General features: G+C 35.7%; 2 protein-coding genes and 1 pseudogene across 3 annotated transcripts; 2 read left to right on the top strand and 1 right to left on the bottom strand.

Annotated features, from left to right (window-relative positions):
• Positions 1 to 63: 63 nt before the first annotated feature.
• On the bottom strand, positions 64 to 10,701 carry LOC143533925 (uncharacterized; annotated as a pseudogene). Its single transcript, XR_013135447.1, has 13 exons — positions 10,698 to 10,701; positions 10,515 to 10,609; positions 9,957 to 10,428; positions 9,772 to 9,839; positions 9,494 to 9,576; positions 9,302 to 9,401; positions 9,139 to 9,224; positions 8,951 to 9,033; positions 7,196 to 7,314; positions 6,995 to 7,096; positions 6,604 to 6,910; positions 6,392 to 6,514; positions 64 to 631 (listed from the first exon to the last, which is right to left on the bottom strand). The product of XR_013135447.1 is annotated as an uncharacterized LOC143533925 (transcript).
• Positions 10,702 to 13,132: 2,431 nt separating this feature from the next.
• On the top strand, positions 13,133 to 17,288 carry LOC143533879 (peptidyl-tRNA hydrolase, mitochondrial-like). Its single transcript, XM_077028515.1, has 8 exons — positions 13,133 to 13,546; positions 14,854 to 14,938; positions 15,290 to 15,357; positions 15,452 to 15,502; positions 15,586 to 15,659; positions 16,420 to 16,478; positions 16,566 to 16,642; positions 17,031 to 17,288. The coding sequence occupies exons 1-8, from the start codon at positions 13,205 to 13,207 to the stop codon at positions 17,142 to 17,144; spliced, it is 870 nt and encodes a 289-aa protein (XP_076884630.1). The 5' UTR covers positions 13,133 to 13,204; the 3' UTR covers positions 17,145 to 17,288.
• Positions 17,289 to 19,512: 2,224 nt separating this feature from the next.
• LOC143533924 (protein disulfide-isomerase LQY1, chloroplastic-like) lies at positions 19,513 to 22,309 on the top strand. Its single transcript, XM_077028549.1, has 4 exons — positions 19,513 to 19,626; positions 20,994 to 21,045; positions 21,316 to 21,472; positions 22,159 to 22,309. Exons 1-4 carry the CDS (start codon positions 19,513 to 19,515, stop codon positions 22,178 to 22,180), a joined length of 345 nt encoding a protein of 114 aa, XP_076884664.1. The 3' UTR covers positions 22,181 to 22,309.
• The last annotated feature ends 871 nt before the right edge of the window (positions 22,310 to 23,180 follow it).

Here is a 23,180-nt window from a genome sequence, read left to right as displayed (position 1 = left end):
CACAACAATAAGCAGTGTCACTTTATTTTAGTGTACATAAAAAATAATAAGCAGAGTATATAACAAAATAATAACCTGATTTTTGTCCATGAGAAACCAATGATATATGTAGGATTACAAGAACGGTTCAAAATTAAACATGACGCGTTTGTAGGATTACGAGAATTCTATACAATAAAAAATATTAGAAAATTTAAATTATTTTCAAAATGTATTATCTTCCAAAAAAAGAGCATTATTAAAGAAACAGGTCTTCGTCTTCTTCGACACTCTTAAGTGCTTTCTTAGCAATTTTGTATTTCCCTACATATTGCTTTTCATTCCCAATAACATACCTTTCTATGAAAAACTCGATTCCACTTCTAACGGATTCATATTGTAGGGACCCGCCTATACGTTTGAATATATTCCAGACCAAATTATCTGCATACTCAAAAACGGTCTCAAAAAATTTCTTAAAATGCTCTCTTTTACGAGTACCAAGTTTTGTTGTGTCGTGTAGATCTGCTTTTTTTAGAACTGCAAGCAAAAGTGTAAAACCAGACACCATTTCTGCTAAAAATTTTGCCAGGTGCGTTGATCTCATTTCCTCCATTGATTCTAGTTCTGCGTATTGATCCCATATGCAGTACTGAAAAATAAAATAAAAAATTACATATATTGTTAAAATTGTCTTATGTTTTTGTAACAATAATTGTCTTATTAAAACCGGTATAAATATATTGTATAAAAAACATTTATAAATGTTAATACTGTATTTAACAATATATTTATATAGTATTGTTAATACAGTATGGATTAAAGATATTGTTATACAGTATTTAACAATTGTCTTATGTTTTTGTAACAATAATTGTCTTATTAAAACCGGTATAAATATATTGTATAAAAAACATTTATAAATGTTAATACTGTATTTAACAATATATTTGTAACAATTTATTATATAGTATTTAACAATTTTAATACAGTATAATACTGTATAAATATATTGTTATACAGTATTTAACAATATATGTTATTGTAAAGAAATGGTTGTAGTATTACTTGAAGGTGTGTTGAATACATAAGCAACTACATCTATATATACACAATTAAACCCTAGCTAACAGCCCATAAAAGGCCCATGGGCTTTAACCAACAATATGGGCTAAAACCCTAACTAAAATACAATTAACACTCCTCAAGTTGGAGCATAGATGTTAATCATGCCCAACTTGTTACAAATAAAATCTATCTGAGCTTTCCGGAGCGGTTTAGTTAGAATGTCTGCTAGCTGGAAATTTGTCTTCACATGAACTGGTTGAATGGAAGGAGGATCAATTTGTGTGCCTACTACCCGATCTCTGATAAGGTGGCAGTCGACCTCAATATGTTTTGTCCTCTCATGAAATACTTGATTCTTGGATATGTGAATAGCTGACTGATTATCACAGTATAACCTCATCAAGTCATTAGAAACAACCCCGAGCTCTCTGAGAAGACGACGAACCCATATCATCTCTGATGTTACATCTGCCATGGCTCTATACTCCGATTCGGCACTCGACCGGGAAACCGTGTGTTGCTTCTTACTCTTCCATGATACAAGGTTTCCTCCAACAAACACACAATATCCGGTGGTAGATCGTCGAGAAATTGAACAACCTGCCCAATCTGCATCTGAGAACCCTGATATCCGACCATCTCCTTCCGTGAAGGCACCTACACGACAATGACCCTGATCTGAGTATAATATACCCAAGCCAGGTGAGGTCTTAAGATATCTTAAGACACGAAGGGCAGCATCCCAGTGACCGGTGTATGGTGTAGCCATAAATTGGATCAGAACACTGACAGTAAAGGAGATATCCGGTCGTGTGACGGTTAAATAATTAAGTTTACCAACCAGCCGTCTGTATCGCTCAGGATCTTTCATTGGATCTCCTTCTTTTGGGAGGAGTTTCTTTGTAAGAAGCATTGGGGTATCAACAGGTTTACAACCCAATAAGCCACATTCAGTTAACATATCAAGAACATACTTTCGTTGGGAGAGAAGTATTCCTTGTGGAGAGCGGGATACTTCTATGCCAAGGAAATACCTCAATCGACCTAAGTCGCTGACCTGAAACTGAGACTGAAGAAACTGCTTGAGTTTGGAAATCCCGACCTCGTCATCACCTGTGATTATAATATCATCCACATAAACAACTACGATAATCCTCTTCCCTTTCTGGTGTCTAAAGAAGACAGAGTGATCGTAGGCACTCCGAGTCATCCCAAACTGTCCCATGACACTAGAGAATCGACCAAACCATGCCCTGGGAGACTGTTTAAGACCATATAGAGAACGACGTAGTCTACAAACTTTCGAGGCCTCCTCAACGACGAACCCTGGGGGCTGCTCCATATATACCTCCTCCTCAAGAACACCATTAAGAAAGGCGTTCTTGACATCAAGCTGGTGGTGCGGCCAATGATTAATGGCAGCAAGAGCGATGCAAATACGGACAGATGGCATTTTAGCAACCGGAGAGAAAGTTTCATCGTAATCAATGCCATATGCCTGAGAATACCCTTTTGCAACCAACCGAGCCTTTAAGCGGTGTAGAGAGCCATCCGGGTGTAGTTTAACCGTAAACACCCAACGACAACCAACAAAACGCTTCCCTTTAGGAAGTGTTTCAAGATCCCATGTATGATTGGACTTTAGAGCCCCAATTTCATCTTCCATAGCCTGTCTCCATCCTGGGTGAGCGAGAGCGCTCGTCACATTTTTGGGAATCGGGTAGGAATCAAGGGTAGTGGTGTACGCATGAGATTCAGGAGATAGGTGGGTGTAGGCAACATAGTCCTGAATTGGGTAACGAGTACATGTCCGGGGTTCCTTGCGAAAGGAAATAGGTATATCGGGAAGTGGGGCACCAGGAGGATCATAAACAGGTGTGTCAGAGGTTGGTGGATCGGGTAAGGATGTAGTAGTGAGAGGTGTGGATTGCTCAGATGTAGGCGAAGTATCGGAGGGTTTTTCGGGGTCGTGGCCAAGGTGTGATTCAAGAGTCGCTGATATTTGACCCCTACCTTGCCTAGCATATGTGAAAAGCAGTGGCGGAGATTTTGTCGGTGGGTCAGAATCAGAGGAGATTGGATCAGTAGAAGGAACTGACACAGGAATGGTGGGGATGAAGGGAGATGTGGGTATATCGAGGTCAGGAAATGGGTCAGAAACAAGAGTGGAACACTCAGGAAAGTAAGGACAGGGCTCATTAAAAGTGACATCGGCACTAGTAAAGTATCGGTGAAGAGAAGGGCTATAGCACCGATACCTTTTTTGAACCCGTGAGTAACCAACAAAGATACAACGAAGGGCTCGGGGATCAAGTTTGATTGTTTTCGGACGATGGTCATGAACATAGGCAACGCAACCAAAGACTTTAGGTGCGAGAGGAAAAGGAGTACGAGTGGGACATAGTACAGAAACGGTGTTTTACCGTGAAGAACGGGTGTGGGCATACGGTTAATCAGATATGCAGCTGTGAGAACGGCATCTCCCCAAAAACGATGAGGGACACGTGATTGGATCATGAGTGTGCGAGCTACATCCAATAGGTGACGATTTTTGCGTTCGGACACACCATTTTGTTGAGATGTATATGCACATGATGATTCATGAATAATACCGTTGTTTTTCAAGTACGAAGAAAAGTCGGTGGAAAAATATTTCTTAGCATTATCGGATCAGAAAGTTTTAATGGTGGTGTTAAATTGGTTTTGAACATAAGCATTAAATTCTTGAAATATGGAAAAAATTTCACTACGAGATTTCATCAAATAAATCCAAGTAGTGCGAGAATAGTCATCAATAAAGCTAACAAAATATTCAAAACCCAAAGTAGATTTGGTAGGGCATGGCCCCCATACATCAGAATGCAAAAGTTCAAAACAAAAACTGACTCGATTAGACACTCTAGGGGGATAGGGACGTCTGGTATGTTTACCAAGTTGACACGACTCACAATGAAAATTAAAAGACGAAAGTGGTAAATCTGGACGCATTTGCCTCATAACCGCTGTAGAGGGATGACCTAACCGACGGTGGTCCTCCTTGATTGAGGCAGTTGCTGTAGAACATGTAGGACCTGACGGGAAGATTAAGCGGTAGAGGCCTCCAGATTCAAAACCTGTGCCAATCAGACGGTTCGTCCCTAGTTCTTGAAAGATACAGTGAATAGGATAAAATTTAGCAGAGCAATTGTGTTGTTTAGTAAGTTGGCTTACCGAACAAAAGTTATCGGGAAATTTAGGAACATATAGAATAGACGAGAGGTTTAAGTTGGATGAGGTGTTAATGGATCCAACCCCTAGTACAGGACAGGAGGACCCATCAGCCAGTCGAACAGGTTGGTGGGAGATTTTATTAAGGTTGGACAGAATACCCGAGTTCCCAGTCATGTGATGAGTGGCACCCGAATCAATAATCCAAGATGAAGAAGGGCTAGGAAGCGTACCTGAATCGGCCGTATTGGCACATGGGGCAGGAACAGGAGCAGGAGTCTGAGAGGCTAGAAGCTGCTGGAGACGACAATAGTCTTCTTCGCTAACTGTGTAGAAGGGAGTGGCGGTTGGACCTGAAGTCTCACCAGCGGCTGCCAAACGAGCTTTGGGACGAGGAGGTGGCTGACTTCCAAGAGGGCGGTTCGGGCAGTCCCATTTCGTATGACCTGGTTCCTTGCAATAGTGACAAACAAGACCACCGCCCCGTCCAATACCCTTTTTGTGGGTCATATGAGAACCTCGACCAGTACCCCGACCAGTAGATGTATACATAGCCGATGTATCAGTAGGAGATAGAGTTGCACCAGGACCATACATTTCCCGCAACAGGTGAAAGGTTGATGCAACTGAAGATGTGGCAGCGGAGTTGCTCAACAGTAGGGGTTGGGCGCTTGAATACATGGGCGAGATTCCGGCAATGAAGGTCATGACATCCATCTTGGCGTTTCACTCCTCCTGAATCTTCAAATCAGTAGTGGGTGGAAACATAGTGCGAAGCTCATCTCGGAGTTTGCAGAATCGTGTGAAATAGTCGGTAAATGTAGAATCACCTTGCTCGGCCCGACCATAGGCTTGAACCACAGAATAAGCATGAGAGATAGACTCCTTAGCCGAAAAGGATGAAGAGAGGTGATCCCACATTTCCTTTACGGTGGAAAAGTTTTGAGCAATAGTAAGGATTTGTGTATCGATGGCATTCCATAGGGCCATTAAGATTCCGCTATCATCAATTTTCCATTCTTTGGTAATCAGGTCCGGGGGTGGTTTAGTGAGATGATCGTCTTTGTCCATACTTTCAAGACCTTTTTGGACAAAGAGACTCCACGAACCCCAATTTTTTGAGTCAAGTTTGACCGGAATGCGAAGAACAGCTGAATAATTAATAATACCTGGAGCAATCTGAGTTTCTGAAGCCTTTTTATCAGCCATTGGATCTGAAAGTTTCTTATTCGAACGAATACACACGCGAACTGAGACAGAAAACTAAAAGGTCCCGAATTGAAAAACTAACAACATAGGGTGGTGCGGAAGCAAAAAATAAGTAACCTGAAAAAAGGACGGCGGCCGGAGGGCGGTGCACGCGCCGTCACGCGGCGGTGCGTGGAGGGCAGTGGAGGAGCAGAGGCGGCGCGTGGGGGCGCGTGCGGCGGCGGATCGGCATCGGAATTTTAGGTTTTGCTGATCGGAGGTTGGTGGTGACAGTGAGAGAGGCGGTGACGGCGGAATATGTCTCGAAAAAAGATTTCGAGATCTGGACAGGAGGTTCGGTTTCGGTTTCAGATCTAGGGCCGGCTGGTTCGGTTCAGATTAAGTGGCGGCTAGGGTTTGGATCAAGAGCCGTAGCTCTGATACCATGTAAAGAAATGGTTGTAGTAAAGTAATGTTTATTACTTGAAGGTGTGTTGAATACATAAGCAACTACATCTATATATACACAACTAAACCCTAGCTAACAGCCCATAAAAGGCCCATGGGCTTTAACCAACAATATGGGCTAAAACCCTAACTAAAATACAATTAACAGTTATTATATTGTAAAATAATATACAGTATTATTGTTACAAAAACATTTATACAGTATTAACAATATATTTATACAAAAATTGTCTTATGCAGTATTGTTACAAAAAACATTTCTACAGTATTAACAATATATTTATTGTTACAAAAAACATTTATAAATGTTTTTATACAGTATTAAAAATTTATTTATACAGTATTAACATATATTGTTAAATACTGATTACAAAAACGGTTCAAAATACTGTATAAGACAATTGTTTATATTACAATATAATAACATAAATTGTTAAATACTGTATAAATGTTTTTGTAACAATAATATTTATTGAATTACCTGTAATGTGAACTTGTGGTTCTTGTCATGAACGCATAACTTTGAAGCCAGAACACAATAATATTTATTGAATACTTTTTCCTGCAGACCGCACTCCAAAATGACCCGCATGATCTCTCTATCCTACAATATCATGACAAACTGATATCAAAAAAGACTATATTATTTTTTTCAAGGTTCAGATAATAAGAAAAGGATAGATAGACAGATACCTGCTTCCCTTGCAAATCCAACCTCAATAGTTTCTCATACGCATCAATATAATCCTCCGCGTTTGTAATTATATAAAATATTGCCCTTCTTGTATCTGTATTCATTCCTTGTCCAGCAGCAAGTTGACACATTTTTTGAGCTTCTAAGCTTTCTTTATTGATTTTTTTGGTGACATTTACAATATTATTATTGTTATTTGTAGTTGATGACATCATCTCTCCCGATAACCACCATTGACCTTTTTTTCTCAGGGTCAAGAAGCTTGCTCCATTTCAATCCCCGAATTAAAATACTTTCTAACCTCAACTGTGAGAAAAAGTATAAGAATGTATTAAAAAAAAGCTTTTAAAAAAAGATAAGAAAGAAAGATTTCTTCGTTTTATAAATGACCTTCTGAAGCCACTTTTTCATGCGAGTATGTTGCAAGGTATCCTCTTTAGCCTTCTTTTTGCTGTTCTTGATATCAAATATGGTTTCAAGCATGAACTCCATCTGTCACGCGTGAAGCGAATAAAGTTATGGATATAGTTAAAATCAACATAGTTAAACAACATAAAGTATTAATTAATAATGAATTATATAAATGCATACTCTTTTACTTCTAGTGTTTCCATCAGATGCAGTCTTCAGTTCTGTCACCTTGTTTTGGATGCTAACAATAAAGTTTTTCATGGTGATCGGGTCGTCACTCCTCAATCTCATCCCGGAACCTAATGAATGCAGATAGCATGTACTTATAAACCGACATACTGGTAAATTTACACAACTCGGTTAATGAAACAATTCAATCAATCAATCAATCATGCCCAGTAAAATCCCACCGACAGCAAAGCTATAAGTAGGGTCTGGGGAGGGTGGGATGTAGGCACACCGTACCTCTATCCAAAGGAATAAAGAGGTGGCTTCCAGAGAGACCCTCGGCTCTAAGTACATGTGTATGAAGCAAAATAAAGGAAAATAAAGCAAAATAAAGAAAATCAAAGTTTAACAGTTATATAAAAACTACTACTAATTATAATAATATTAATAATAAGATCACAGTTTAACAGCTATATAAAAGCTAATAATAATTATAATAATAATAATAATATATGTAAGGGAAATACCATTATGGTATGTGGCCTAAATAAGTTAAGTCTAAGCCCTAAGGTATTCAATTCTCTCTAAAAATCCTTAACTTTAATTCTACTTCTCCACGAATTCCTATCCTCAACCATGTCCTCGGAGAGGTTTAGGTCTATCAAATCATGCCTAATCCTCTCATCCTAAGTCAATTTCGGTCGTCCTCTACCCCTCCTCCCCTCTATAGTAATGTTTTCTACGGATCTAACCGGATTCGTCGTCTGTCTTCTCTTTACATGTCCAAACCATCTCAATCTCCACTCTCTTATCTTGTCTGCTATGTTCGCCACCCCTAATCTCTCGCGAAACACAACGTTTCTTATTCGGTCTAGCCTTGTGTGCCCACACATCCAACGTAGCATTCTCATTTCTACTACCTCCATCTTCCGCACTTGTGCCTTCTTGATGGCCCAACAATCTGTTCCATATGGCATTGCAGGTCTAACTGCCACCCTATAGAATTTTTCCTTTAGTTTAGTCGGGAAACTCTTGTCGCACAATATTCCTGTGGCTGCTTTCCATCTACACCATCCTACCTGAACTCGGTGGGTCACATCACTGTCTAATTCCCCATCGCTCTGTACAAAAGATCCTAAATACTTGAACTTCGTTACCTGCGGGACCACCTGCCCTTCAATTGTGATCTGTGTGTCTTCATTTATCCCACCAAAATCACAGTGGAGGTACTCCGTCTTAGATCGGCTAATCTTTAAACCTTTTGTCTCTAAGGTTGTTCGCCACTCCTCAAGCCTCATGTTTAGATCTTGTTTTTTCTCAGCAAGTAACACAATATCGTCTGCGAACATCATGCACCACGGGAGAGTCCCCTGAATCGACTTTGACAACTCATCCAAGACTACTGCAAAAAGAAACGGGCTCAACGCTGACCCCTGGTGAAGACCTACCTCTACAGGAAAGAAATCAGTATCCCACTGGCGCACGGACACTTGTTTCACTCCTGGTATACATATCCATAATTATCTCTATGTATTTCCTGGGCACTCTTCTACCCTCCAAGCACTCCCAGAGCACCTGTCGTGGCACACTGTCGTAGGCCTTTTCTAGGTCAATAAACACCATATGTAGATCACGCTTCTTCTCCCTATACTTTTCCATTAATCTTCTTATAAGGTGTATTGCCTCTGTGGTGGAACGCCCCGGCATGAAGCCAAATTGGTTGACCGTAACCTGAGTAATGAAACAATGAAGTAATGAAAAGCTTACAATTAAGAACGGTCAAGATAGTGGAAACATCAACCTCGGTCAACCGTGAGTTCAGCATCAACATGAAGTCGTATATTAAATCACTGAAATGGTATTATAACAAAGTTTCATTAATAAGAAAACAAACTATTATATAAATTACATTTAACTACAATATGAAATTTCAAAAGAGAGTGAATAATAATAACCTTGAGCAAACTCCAAATATGTACAAATAAGATAAAAGAAGAGTCAAATTCCTCAATGAAAGATTGTCTTCCTTCTTATACTCATCCTGTTACAAACATAGAAAAATTATTAAAAATCAAATTCTTTATTATTTATTTAAATCAATGATATCACTTGATGAACCTCAAAACACTTTGCAAGTGAAGCAAGCAGCTTCGCACCAAAGTCAATACCAACTAAGCAAGTCAAACCCGAAACTAAAGCTGCAAAAACAGCAGCATACCTGCAAGGGTATAAATGTAATCTTGTCAAAGGAATGCTAAACAGAACGATGGAAAAGAATAATATTTAAAAGATATAATAACTCGACTCAACTGTTCGTTACCACGGGGTCCACCTGCACATGATGCCAAGATTTCTTCACTGATAATTTGAGTACCGTCACTGCGGCTAATAGACTGCATGTAAAAAATTAAGGTTAATTTCATATTAAAGTTGCAATATATAAAATAAAATCAGTTGCATATAATATGTTTCACTAAATAAAAAAATAGGTTGGTATAAATAACTTTTTTTACTTTAATTACTATCAAATGGGTGTATATAAACTTAGGGTATATGAAAAAAAAAACATATGAAAGTAGAAAACTTACCTGGAAAATCGAGGACATTTCCTGCGTAATTCTTTCCACATTGGATTCACTAAGCCTATTTAAAAGACCTGAAATTAAACCAAATAAAGATTTATAAACAAAATTATAACTTTTTTAGTGTATCATCAATAATACATTACAATTTACAAGACCAGTATCAATACAAGAAGCCTAGTTTTGCATACCGCGCGCACGCTTTCGAATTTGTGAATATGCTTCTGACTCACTTCTGCACATAGATCTCAGCTGAGGTGGCACATATTTTGCATGATTATGTTCATGATCAGTTTCAACCAAATCCGTCTTTTTCTTTGAACTCTTGTTATGTTTCTTGCTTGGAATGCTTGTTGTTGAAGTTTCTTCCGTGTCTATATTTTCATCAAATAGCATGTTGAGTGCATCATCATATCCCCCTAATTTCCTATTTTCCACTTTGATTTTTTTCGCAAGTTTTCTTTCTAAAGCAAGATCCTCCTTTGCAGAAGCCACGCCGTTTTCGTTTTCCAGTTCTAAATATTTTTCAAACTTTGTTTTCCTTTTTCTCATTGGTTCTAGTTTTTTAGAATCTTTAACCATCAATTCTTTAACTTCCGCAGTTTGAGTATTCTTCTGCGTATTTTCTAGCTTCTGATTATTGCTTACTGTCTTTTTTATTTTCTGAAATCGTCATAAAATATCAATCAAGACAGAGCAAAATATAAGTCATGTTTCACATTGTAATCAAAATGATTTAAATTTCATACATGATGTTGGATCCACGAGTCAAACTTTTTCTTATTTTTTTCTAACCGGGCTTCTTTTCGTCTCTGTCTACGAGTTTTATCGCCTGAATCTTTACCTGCAGATTGAAAATAGAAGTATTATCTTTGTACATATTCGTACTAACTAACTAACATATGAAGAGCAAAAAAAATAAAAAATCTTACTCATTATACTTAGAAGAATTCCACTGTGATAATATCAGACTGCATTTTTGTAAAACAAGAGAGGTATTAGCTGCATTACATTTATCATGAGTGGTTCATTAGTAAATAAATAAAACCGAAAAAAATTGAAGATATATAACATTATATTAATATATTGTTATGTGTTAAAGACAAAGGTGATCATGAGTCAAACAGTACTGTATATCCTTTGTTTATACTAATTATTTTGCAGTATTTGAGTTTTTAAAATAACAAAAGGTGGTATATTTATAAGTTCTTGAAATATAATATATTTTGTTCCGGTTGTTTGAATGCATATTGTGTATTCTTTGTAGGACTGGCCAACCGGTCGGTCAGGCAGGTTTGGGTCAGGGTCATTACGGGTCAATTCAGGAAGGGTCTAGGCAGTTAATGTGAAAAAATAGCGGATATCGGTCAAGGACCTCATTAAGACTTAAAACACTAACATTGAGCATTAAAAAGTGATATATTAAGGCTGAAAACGGGAATATCGGTGATATATTGGTCAATATTGTCGGTATCGATATTCTGATGTTTCTGGCTGATATTTTACCAAGAGACCGATAACCAATGTATTGGTTATTTTGGTTCAGGTCAGTTCAAGAAGGGGTTACCTTGGTTCGGGTGAGAATGGGTTTCGGGTAAAAACGGGTTGGTTTTTAAAAATAGTTTTTATTAGATTCGAGTCAGTCAAGCAAAAACGGGTAGTTTTAAAAAATAGTTCTTTTAAAATTGTTTAACTTTTCAGCTTTGCTTCTGGTTTTCGGCGTGTCTGGTTCAGTAAAATAAACGTGTTATGATCGTCGGCTTTCACGTAACCAATATTTAACTTTCTGATTAATTACGATGTACAAAGGTTCAATCAGGAAATATAGTTAGTTAGTTAGTTAGTTACCTTATACGAAGGTCAGGTGGTGTCACACGATGGTGTTCATGTGCATAAGACTGCTGGAACACTAGTGTGACGGAGGAGTTGTGTTCGGAGAGGTTGAGGAGCCAAATTAGGGTTCAGGGTTTATTGTAAAGGATTATGTATGCTTTGTGAGCTGATTATGCATGAAAACGATTTGATTTTGACGACAACTGCTAGTGTTGTAACTCCAGCCCTCAAAGCCTAAGCCTTGTATCGAAATTTCGTTTAAGCATGACAAGTTTGGGATTGCTTATTTTCACCGACTTATGACTTATAAACTTATTGAAAACTAATAACGTGTTTGGGATTAGGCCTGATAATTTTTCGAGCTGGCTCGGCTGGAGCTCGAATCTTAATCGAGCCAAAAATCTGAGCTCAAGCTCGGCTCGGTTTTAATAGCTAGCGGTGTTTATTAGTTTGTTTCAGTTTATTAAGTTTGGGGATCTTCGGCTGTAATAAAAAATCCAACCAAACCGAATTTAGATAGTTCAAAACCAAACAAAAAACTGAGTTCGAATTCGATTATACCGGGTCAAAATTGCAATCGAGCGGCTGGTAGTGGTGACTGATAACAATAATAACAATAAAGAGGAATTAATTAATTACCCGCAATAAGTAGAGGAAGATTGATTGATTGAGTTTAGCTTGTTGTTGTTGTTGAGCGGCTGGTAGTGGTGACTGCCTGGTGAGAGTGACTGAGTGAGATTAGGATTAGAATTATAAAGGGTCAATGGGTCATTTTGGCTGGTTATTTTGGATTTTAATTTTATTGCGCTAGATGGATATTTATTTGAGAAAGGAAGCCCACAGATTATATATTTGGATTTTGGACTAGATAAATTATATACATGTATATATATATATAATAAATTAAAATAAAATAGTTCGAGCCTATCGAGTGAGCTCGAGTCGAGTCGGCGCTAGCTCAGGCTTGGCTCGTTTAGAAATCCTAGCTCGGCTCGTTTACAATCGAGCCGATTTCGAGCGAGCTTCGAGCCGTGAGCTTTTCGAACAGCCCTATTTGGGATTGCTTATATTGTGAGAGGAAAAGTTCTATAAGTTACACTTTTATAACTTATTAACTTATTGAAAAGTTATAAGGACGTGAGATAAGGAATCTCAAACACCCCCTTAACCAAATTTTTATCTCTTTTATAATTCTATGTATTAATTTCAAACTCCACAGCCAAGTTTTGACTCGTTTAATGTACTACACAAGTTCGAGCCGAGCCTAGGCTCGTTTATGTTTTCTCAACATTATATTAAAATAAATAAGCCGAGTTCAAGCTTTATAAAAAGAGCTCAAAACAAACCAAGCGTGAACTCAAGCTTTCGTAAGTCAAAACAAGCCTATCTGAGCTCGGGTTCAGCGCATTTGCACCCGTAAATGCCTTCTTAGGTCTGGTCCTAGGTCATATCGGATTATCGGTCTCGGGTCGGTTTGGGCTTAACCTGAGACGGGTTAAGCGGGTTTAAACAGGACCGGTTCTTGGAGGTTTTTGGGCTCAGCATACCCACCCACCCACCTTTTTGTGGTTTCATTCGTCACAAATTCTATAATTTTGTAACCACCATGAACATTACCACCGGAATCCTATCATCACCGTCGTTACCATCGCCATCATCCACCTTCAACCGCTGCCGCCGGTTATTCCTCTCATCTTATTATTATAAAACCAACATTCAATCTTATTATTACAAAACCACCATTTCAATGCATTCATCATCATCATCTTCTTCGTCTTCATCCGCCGCGGCAGCTCTTAATCCCGGTGCGTCTGCCTCCGGTACTGTATCACCGAAGGAGGATAATAATAATATTAATAATATTATTAATAAGCCGCCGAAACAATATCCGTGGCTGATTGTAGGGCTTGGAAACCCTGGGAAGTTATATAACCGCACACGCCACAATGTTTGTACTCTTTATATCTATTAATACATATATATGTTAGGCTAATTTTAATGAATATGATTGAATTATTGATTCTCTGTTGAATAATTGTGGAATTACTGTGAATTTAATTTCTAGATAAACCCTAGCTATGTATGTAACATCAAATTGGTAAAATTTTAATAAATTATTGTTGCAAATTTTCTGCTTATGGTAATTATTTAATTAATTCAATGAAAGTGATGATTTTGATATGTTTTTGAATGTATACGTATATGATCGAAACAATGTCTGTACTCTTATTATTTATCTGTACATGAAACTATTAGGTTGCTTTATGAATATGGATGAGTTATTGTTTTTTGTTGAATAATTGTGGAATTACTATGGAATTTGTAGAGTTTAGGACAAATGTAGGCAGATAGTTATAAGGTGGGAATTGGAAGTGATAATGATGAATAATTTGTCCAAGTTATGAATGTTTGATTGTTACTATTTAGATATCTGAGTATTGTGTATTGAAATTAATAGGGCAGAATTGATGTTGTAGAACTCGCTAGGCGCTAGTTGGGCGGTGGGGTGCTTATACATGTGCAAACGAGCTAAGAATGAGCTTGATGAGGCTTGAGCTTGACTCGTTTTGAGCTCTTTTTTTAAAGCTCGAGCCTAGCTGGCTCATGAGTCATTTTTCAAGCTCGGGCTCAGCTCGTTTATTAATTAAGATATATACAGTTTTTATTATCTTTATATATTTTGGAAAAACCTTAAACTAGCCAAAGCTCAGCTCGTCGTTGTGTACAATGTGTAGAATGAAATTAGTACATAGAAGTCTAAAAGAGCTAAAATTTAAAAATACGCAAGGCTCGTTAAGGCTCGACGAGGCTAAACTATCCTCTCATACAAGGCTCGAGTTTGGGCTCAATAACTAAACAAGCTTTAACTGAGGCTTAGGCTCGGCTCGTTTCGAGCTTTTTATTGATCTGATCTTGAGTAGCTTGCGAGTGGCTCGGCTCGTTTGCACCCCAAGGTACCGAATAGTGATCAATTGGAATTAATTGGATTGCATAAGTAATATTTTCAAAATTACACACACACACACACTCATTTATATATAATATTTCAAAATATGTATAACTTTTTAAATACTTTGAAGATTTTGACCGAAATTTGACCAAATTCAAGCTCTTATCATAACTATAGCATCAAACCATTAAAATTTTAATCAAATTAGTGTCGTAAATTGGCTAGCTGTTCATGGTAATTATTTCAATGAAAATGATGCTTTTGATATGATTTTGGATGTATAAGTATGTGATTGAAACTTGCAGGTTGGTTTTGAAATGGTGGATGCAATAGCAGAAGCTGAGGGTATCTGTATGAGCAGTGTTTCCTTTAAAGCTTTTTTTGGCAAAGGTATGTGATTGATTTCATCGTTGTTATTTATAATATGTATGGTCTATAAACATTTTCTGCATTTCTCATAAGTTATCATGTCAAAGTTTGACATACGAGCTCAAAGTTACTTGCTTCAATACGGACAAACAATTTTAAAGCTAAATAATTTCATGAATTAGAATCTACAAGTATCCATTTTCTTTAATTCAAACTAAAGCGCTTACTAAAGCTTTAAAATTTCTGGTTTTGATTTAATTGTTTGTGTACCATAATGTTATAAATGCATAAAACTCATTCTTGATGATGATGCATTAGGGATTTCAGTATTGGATTTATGACATTTGTTTTTTTATTATTATTATTATTTAGGATGTATTGGAAATACTCCGTTGATTCTTGCTAAGCCACAAACTTTCATGAATGCTAGTGGTGAGTCTGTAAGTAAGCTTATCTGATCATGCACCTGTTTCTGTTTATCTTATCTTTTTATTTTAAAAAGGTTTATCAGACTTCTTGATTTCTTTTAAAAAGGTTGGAGCAATTGTTTCCTTCTATAAGATTCCACCAATGCAAGTACTCTTGGTAAACTCTCTAAAATGTTTTTGTTTTTTGGTATCATCATTTTATATACTTTGAACTCATGAGTCATGATACATCACTTGCAGATTTATGATGACTTAGATTTGCCTTTTGGAAAGTTACGATTATTGCCAAAAGGTGGACATGGGGGACACAACGGGTAAATGCCATCACACCATTACTTGCTTTTATTGCTGTTTGGACCTTAGTTGAGATAAATTCACAAGTTACAAGTTAGATAATTAATATGACGGTTCAACACCGAATACAAAATACACATGATTAGTAACTATACGAGACAAATGGGCTAGTCGGGCGGGTTAGGTAATGGTTCAAAAAATTATATACGCATGGGTTGGATCTGTTTGATCGGTGATGCTTTTTATGTTAGATATAAATATATATATATATATATATATATATAGGATGAATATCATTACAGAACTCTTAAATAATTTAAGAACTTGAAGGAACTCTTAATAACTAACGTTTTTTATAAAACTTTTTGTATATTCATGTTATTTGAGTGTAATTTATCAGTTTTTATATCTATCTTTACGATTACAGTTATGAATATTAGTTTTTTAGACATATTTAAGTTTTTGTTTACACATATGTAAGTTTGTTATTACATAAATTTTACACATATGTAAACTTGTGATTTACATATGTAATGAAAATTTTATTTTAGAAATATGATAAAACTACTCTCTGACAATAGTAATATATAAAAAAATTTCAAAAAAAATAGTTGGTTGTTATGAGTTCTCAAAGTTCTTAAGTTTTTTGGAGTTCTGTAATGAAACTAACCCTATATATATATATATCCAATTTTAGTGAAAAAAATCAATTTAGGAGACTGTAATTAAGTGGATGACCTTTATAGCACCCTGCTACTAATGATGTTTATGTTGTTGAAGGATGAAGAGTGTGATCAATCACCTTAAAGGGACTTTTGACTTTCCTCGGTTAAGAATAGGTTATTGATCTCTTTTTAATTCTTTTTACCAATCATATTTTATGATCATCAATATATTACGTAGTAATGAGTGGCTGACATCTGTAGGCATTGGGAGGCCACCTGGCAAGATGGAAGCTGCTAGCTATGTTCTTCGAAGATTTAACAAACAAGAAAGTGAGGAGGTAAGTGACATACTGACATAGCACTAGAAGGTGGCAATTTTGATTTGATTATATACAGATGGGTTTGGGTCATATATTTAGTATAATGGGCCACACGTGTGAGATTAAAAGTTGCAACTATAAAGAAAAATGTCAAACGGGTCAAAATTATGTAAAAAGTATAATAATGGGTTGATCTTGGTTTTGTTTTATCTATAATGGGTCAAATGGGTTCAGTGGGTCCAGTGTTGACGTCATTTGAAATTTATGTATTACAATACAAGTGGTTTGATTTGGGGTATACTGTAACGGGATAAAGATGTAACTACAAGGGAAACATGTCAAATGGGTAAACGGGTTGAAATCATGCTAAATGTAAATGAATAAACATGTCACCGTGTTATTTCAGCTGGATTTTACATTTCAAACTGGCATTGAAGCAATTCGGATTCTTTTACTCCAAGGTTTTGATAAGAGTGCAACATTTGTGAATAGTCTGAAGCCCGTGAAACAGATTCAATAATATGTTTAATACAAAAAGATAGACGCCCTAGAGCATTTTGAGATGATGATTATTTATGAACATTTTTTGGACCTATACCACAACTGTGCATTGTTTGGTATATGATTAAACTATTATGGGAATGATGAAATTGATTGGTATTAGTACATGCAAGTATGTCAAATGATCTCTTATCAAATGATAGGGAATAATGTTTACTTAAATGGTTTATGGTTTCTTTGCCTGTTTGAAAACGTGGCCGACCCATGTCCATGCCTTTTGCTTTTAACTGTGAGAACCCGTTAGAAAAAACTAACGGGACCTGGTATACATTCTGCTCAGCATGTAGTCTTCATAGGGATATGCCCTACGCCTTTGTGGTTATATTTTAAATTCGAAAGTATTTATTGAACTTGAGGATAACCAATGGACAGTAGCTTGTAAAGGTTACCTCAATGCATGAATCATGGACGATTCATGGTTGTCTCATCATCTTGCCCGGCAACTGTCCCTTAAAAAGTGTCTTTTCTTAGCTCTAGAGTCGCAAGTGATCACTCTTTTCTTTCGTCCAAAATTAAGGACTATACATCCTTCTCTTTCTTACCCTCTTGCAAATCCCGCAAGCTTTGGCCACAGACGGTCCAGATTAACGACTCCACGAGCCAACCACCTCTCACGTTCTTTACCACATCGAATTTCTGGAGGTTGGCAGACGCCATTGCAAATGCTCTAAAGGTTTGACTTGAAATTTTATGATGTCTATGTGATTCGGTTGAGTTAACCATCAACGTTGCAATTGGCCTGATTTTATAAACGTTGTACTTATAGTTACAACATTTTATAACTATATAATTACTCAAATTCGACTAAACATCCTGTTATTTAGGATTTATATAAATTCTATATGAATATAATTATTTATTATCATATAAATAAATTTAGAAACAAGCTATACAAACACCAATGACAAGTCATACGGTCGTATAATGTGTAGAAAATGTTATATGGTCTGTATAAAATAAAATAAAATAGAATAAGGTTTTATACAAGCCGTTTTATGTACCACATCCTGGCTGAGGAAAAGTTACGGGACTTACGGCGTGCAAAAGACACAAATATGTGTGTGTGTGCGCGCTGACACGGGACGAGCATACTATATGGAATGATTTTCCATTATCACATTTGCATCGTTTAAGGTGGTCTGCAAAAGTTATACAACTCATATAACCTTACTACCCGTATAACTTTACTGAAACTAATAGACGTGTTTTTGCAAAAGTTATACGAGCAGTATAGTATATTGGCAATGCTAATTTATAATACGAAATATCACCAAAGTAGCCAATTTTAACCATCAATTTTCAACTTTAGCCATGGTTTTGAAAAAAATACCAATATAAGCACTCTATAATTGTTGTCCAACATAATTTTTAATAGATACGACGGAATTCGTGAAAGAACTCGTTTACCTATAAAATCTTGTAACGTGTCAACATATTAATAAATCCGACGGAATTTTTAGTCTCATACCTTTCAAATTATGTCGGACCCGACGGTTTTTTAACGAACTTGTTAACACGTGGTGAGATTTTACAGGTCAATGGTTTTTCATCGGCGGTTGATCGGATCCGATTGAAAAAATGACTATTTTAAGTATATTCTTTTTCCAAAATCATGGGTAAAGTATGAAAAATGGCGATGAAATTAGTTATTTTGAGGATTTCCCAAGTGTTTTAAAAACAGGCTCAAACGACCGGTTGAGCCGGTTAAACCATATTTTGCATAGTAGGCCGATATTTTGAGTCCAGTATTCGTCGTCGTTTTGCAAGAACATCGTACCGCCAGTTTTTTTTTTCTAAAAATACCGGTTTTTACCGGTAAACCGGATTTATGTTCGAGAAATTTTTGATATTTGTGGCCCATAATTTTTCAAAATTACTTTTAATCCAACAATTAACATTCAAGGTGTAAACTTTATGACTATTTTTTTTAAATTGAGTGTTTTTGCATTATTTAATAACATGGATTAAATTTTGGATTATGTTTTGTTATGGAATCATTAACTTTTTGGTTATTTTTTATTGAAGTTGCATTTATTAAAACTTATAAAGTAAACTATTTAACCGGTTGAGTGTAACTATTTTTTAACATAATTCAAATACAGGTATTTGATTTTGCTATGCCTGCCTACGTGGTTAATAAAGCCATCCAAACCCGCTGGTTGAAAATTGTAGTGGGCCCACATGATCCACAATGTCAATGGCGGACGAAGGAACAGATTCCGCATTGTGTGATGACTGATTTTTGAGATAGGTAAAGCAAAACATGTCATCCGCAACTTCTCTTTCATTCATCAACCATTGAATCTATCTTCATCTTCATCTTTATTATGTTCTCAACAACCTCACTCGGTTTCCTCACCTCATTAAAGCTGAACTGGGTGGTGGCTGTTGCCGTTGGTATCGGCATTCCGATTTTCTACGAAACGCAGATTGATAGTGCTGTATGTTGTTTTAACGTCCTTCTTCTTTCCTTTTAATTTGATTTTCAACTATAATAATGATGTGGACAATCTCTAATATTGTTTGCTTAGAATTAGATTAACCAATGAAAATGTACCATACCAAAAACATTATGATTTAGTTATTAGCAGGGGTGTGCACCCAACCGAATAAACCAAACCGAAATATTGGTTTTGGTTCGGTTTTGTATTTTGTTAAGAACCGAACCGAAATAACCATAATATTTTAACCCTAACAATTTAAACAAAATCTACCAATGACTATTTGTTTGGTTTTAACAAATGGTTAATAACAATTATGTTTGGTTTCCTAATACGGTTAATAACTAATAATACTAGTACTTGTAGTTTTAATTTTGAATTTTGATTTCAAATGTATCTTTTATTAGCTTTTAATATTTGAGGTCAAAGGTTAATTATTCTATTAATCATTAATTTATAGTAAAAATTATTATGTCCAATTTCAATATCTTTGGTCAAAATTTTCTTTTTGCCCCAAAAAGTTTTGGCTCGAATAGCAAAACCGAAAAACCAGCATCTAAAACCAAACCGAACCCAAAACCGAAAAAACCGAAACCGAACAGTTTTAAAAAATCATAAAACCGAAAGTTTGGTTTTCGATTCGGTTTTAGTCAAAAACCGCACCATGCACACCCCTAGTTATTAGCCATATGGAATTTCACAATTGTAGATGAAAAGTAAAAACACCTAAAAATTTTTATTACAAAAATTACAAAAGAAGTTATAGATGATATGATTTACTATGGGTGCAGACAAGCCAAGCCCGAGCCTCAAACAAAGCTCATCTAGTTATCAAGCTCGAGCTCAAGTCTTTTCTATTTTTAAGTTTTACCTTTTTTGGACTTCTATGTATTAGTTTCACACTGCAAAGCCGAGCTTGAGCCAAGCTTTGGCTTGTTTAAGGTACTACACGAGCTCGAGCCGAGCTTAGGCTCGCTTAAATTTTTTTCTCAAAATATATGAAAATAACTAATAACGTATAAAACTTAATTAAAATATCTCCACAAGCCAAACCCAAGTCGAGCTTGAGCTCTTGTAACTCAAGCCTAGTCGGGCTCGGTTCGGTTCATTTACACCCCTAGTAGGAACAGCTGATTATCTGATTATGGTTCTTCAAAAGTGCAATAATCGTTGAAAAAAGCACATCCAAACACCCGTTAAGAGTCTATGTCTAGTAGATTGTGTGTTGTACACTCACAAAACATTTAAATACCTGAATATGCGAAACTGATGCTAGATACTATTGGAACAAAATCTGAATTAGATATTGAATTACAAAACTTATTGGCATTGCATAGACTATTCTTTTGTAAATGTATTTACTGCAGGCGAAACGAGAGAACACACAACCATGCTTCCCCTGCAATGGAACCGGAGCACGTAAGTAATTACTCTAGTTTTTTTTAAATCTTTAGTTTCTAGTAAATTATCAACTTAGGTTATATAATAAACTTCAAATGTTATCATTTGAAGATTCATATTACATAACAAATGAATAACATATATTTATGTATGTTAATACTGTGAAGTTATGTACTTCTCATCACATTGTAAAATCAAATATTGATGAAACTTATAATAATCATTTAAAATTTGTTGCATTTGTTTCTATGTTATTCTAATCTGGACAGATGTCAAATTATTTTCCAGAATCATGCAGATTTTGCACAGGAAATGGTAATGTAACAGTTGAGCTTGGAGGTGGAGAAAAAGAAGTTTCTAAATGCATAAACTGTGACGGTGCGGGTGCTTTGACCTGCACTACATGTCAAGGCAGTGGTATACAACCTCGGTACCTTGACCGCAGGTATGACTCGCGCAAAATGTGTCATGTGTAGCATACACATTATTATAATTACTTTCGAGGTCAAAAAATTGCCAAAAATTTGTAAATAACAAAATGTCACTAAGTTTAAAGCTTTTGTTACATCTATAGTTGTAAAATGATTTAAAAAAAATGCATCTTAATGTAGTAGAAATAGTCAAACTATAGATGGATTATCAAAGCATATTATTAATGTTGATTCAGGGGCATTTTGTCAATTTAACACCGGATGTGAAAAAAGCTCTAAATCGATGTGCATTTTATCATTAGATAATTTTATGCAATTTTTTTTTAAATGAAACCAAATTTATACTTTGTGTTCTCTAGAAGAAGTTGAAACCATTTTTTGTCCAAAATTATCCTTTTTTTAATATTTCCTTTTTTTTATATAAATACTTAAATAGTTAGTGTGTTGAATATAGTTTTAAAGAGTATATTATTTCAATAATTGTATATTTTATTTAAGAAAGACAAAAGAGAATTAAGAGGGCTATATATAAAATTACACTATGGGCGACTTTCAACCAGTTTCCTAAGGCAAGTAATCTAATATATTGGTTTGACCTGTTAGAGATAAAATATAGCTTGAATCTACTTATTTATAAGTAAATGGGTTAAAACTGACACCTCATATTATAACTCATGCAAATTGTGATTCACATCTCCAGGGAATTCAAGGATGATGACTAGATGAAATCTTTTTGTTGGCGGATTTTGGATCATAATCTGAGGGTAATTAACCTTATTTACTGTAAAGATGAATGAATATCTTTGTTTCTTCCATTTTCTCATAAAGAACAAACATAATATATATATATATATATATATATATCTCTTCCTTATAAGCAGCTTTGTTGTAATTTTTTTTTTGTAAATTTCCTGAATTTATACAATTCTTGTTGAGTTAATAATTAGTGCTCATTCATTTTCTACATTTTAAAGTTTATTGTAAGTAGGAGCCTTCGGTATTTGAAAAATTCGAAATTCAAACTATGAACTCGTCATTACAGTTACACTTTTATGTTCTATTATGGCCATTAACGATATGTTTATGTTGTTTTTAGTCGATTTATGGTTATCAAATCGTCTTCCTCCTATACGTGAATTTGTATTAACTAAAGTAAATTAACCAAAAGCATACTTGTAATTACAAAAATTGTACAAAATACAAACTTTTCATGACTAAATAAAAAACAAATGTATAATTATCAAATAGGAGCCAAAATGTACTTATTCTAAGTATATTATTATTATTATTGGATCATAGATTATGTTATCATACAAGAAAAAAGAAAAATAGGAAGGCATTTATGTTACAAAAATGGGGCTCGTTAGTAAACCCAGAATATTTATTGCGAGACAATGAGTGGTTAAAAATAAGAAAAAAACGTCATCAATGGTTTTGGACAGATCGTAACGGGCACCATGTTGGATGTTTAGTAAACGTGAGTCGAAAGCAACTGGCAACCAATAATAATATAATCTAAGGTGTCAAGTGTAATCAGTAATCAAATCAAACCACCAAACACACACAAATTGCTAAAATAAAATCCAAATCACGCTCGCGCCATTTGTCGGTGCACATATATTTTCTATATTAGGTAGCGTCTTTCTTTCACTCCTGCAAAAGCACCACATATACATCCAACCACCAAAAACCTTCACTAAATCTGAATCTAAACACAAAACA

This window comes from Bidens hawaiensis, unplaced genomic scaffold (assembly GCF_021521415.1).
Source record: "Bidens hawaiensis isolate Kalapana, Puna unplaced genomic scaffold, B.hawaiensis_p1.1 tig00009951_1, whole genome shotgun sequence".
Classification (NCBI taxonomy): Eukaryota; Viridiplantae; Streptophyta; class Magnoliopsida; order Asterales; family Asteraceae; genus Bidens; species Bidens hawaiensis.
The sequence above is the reverse complement of the archived record's forward strand: the minus strand, read 5'-3'. Positions and strand labels throughout refer to the sequence as shown.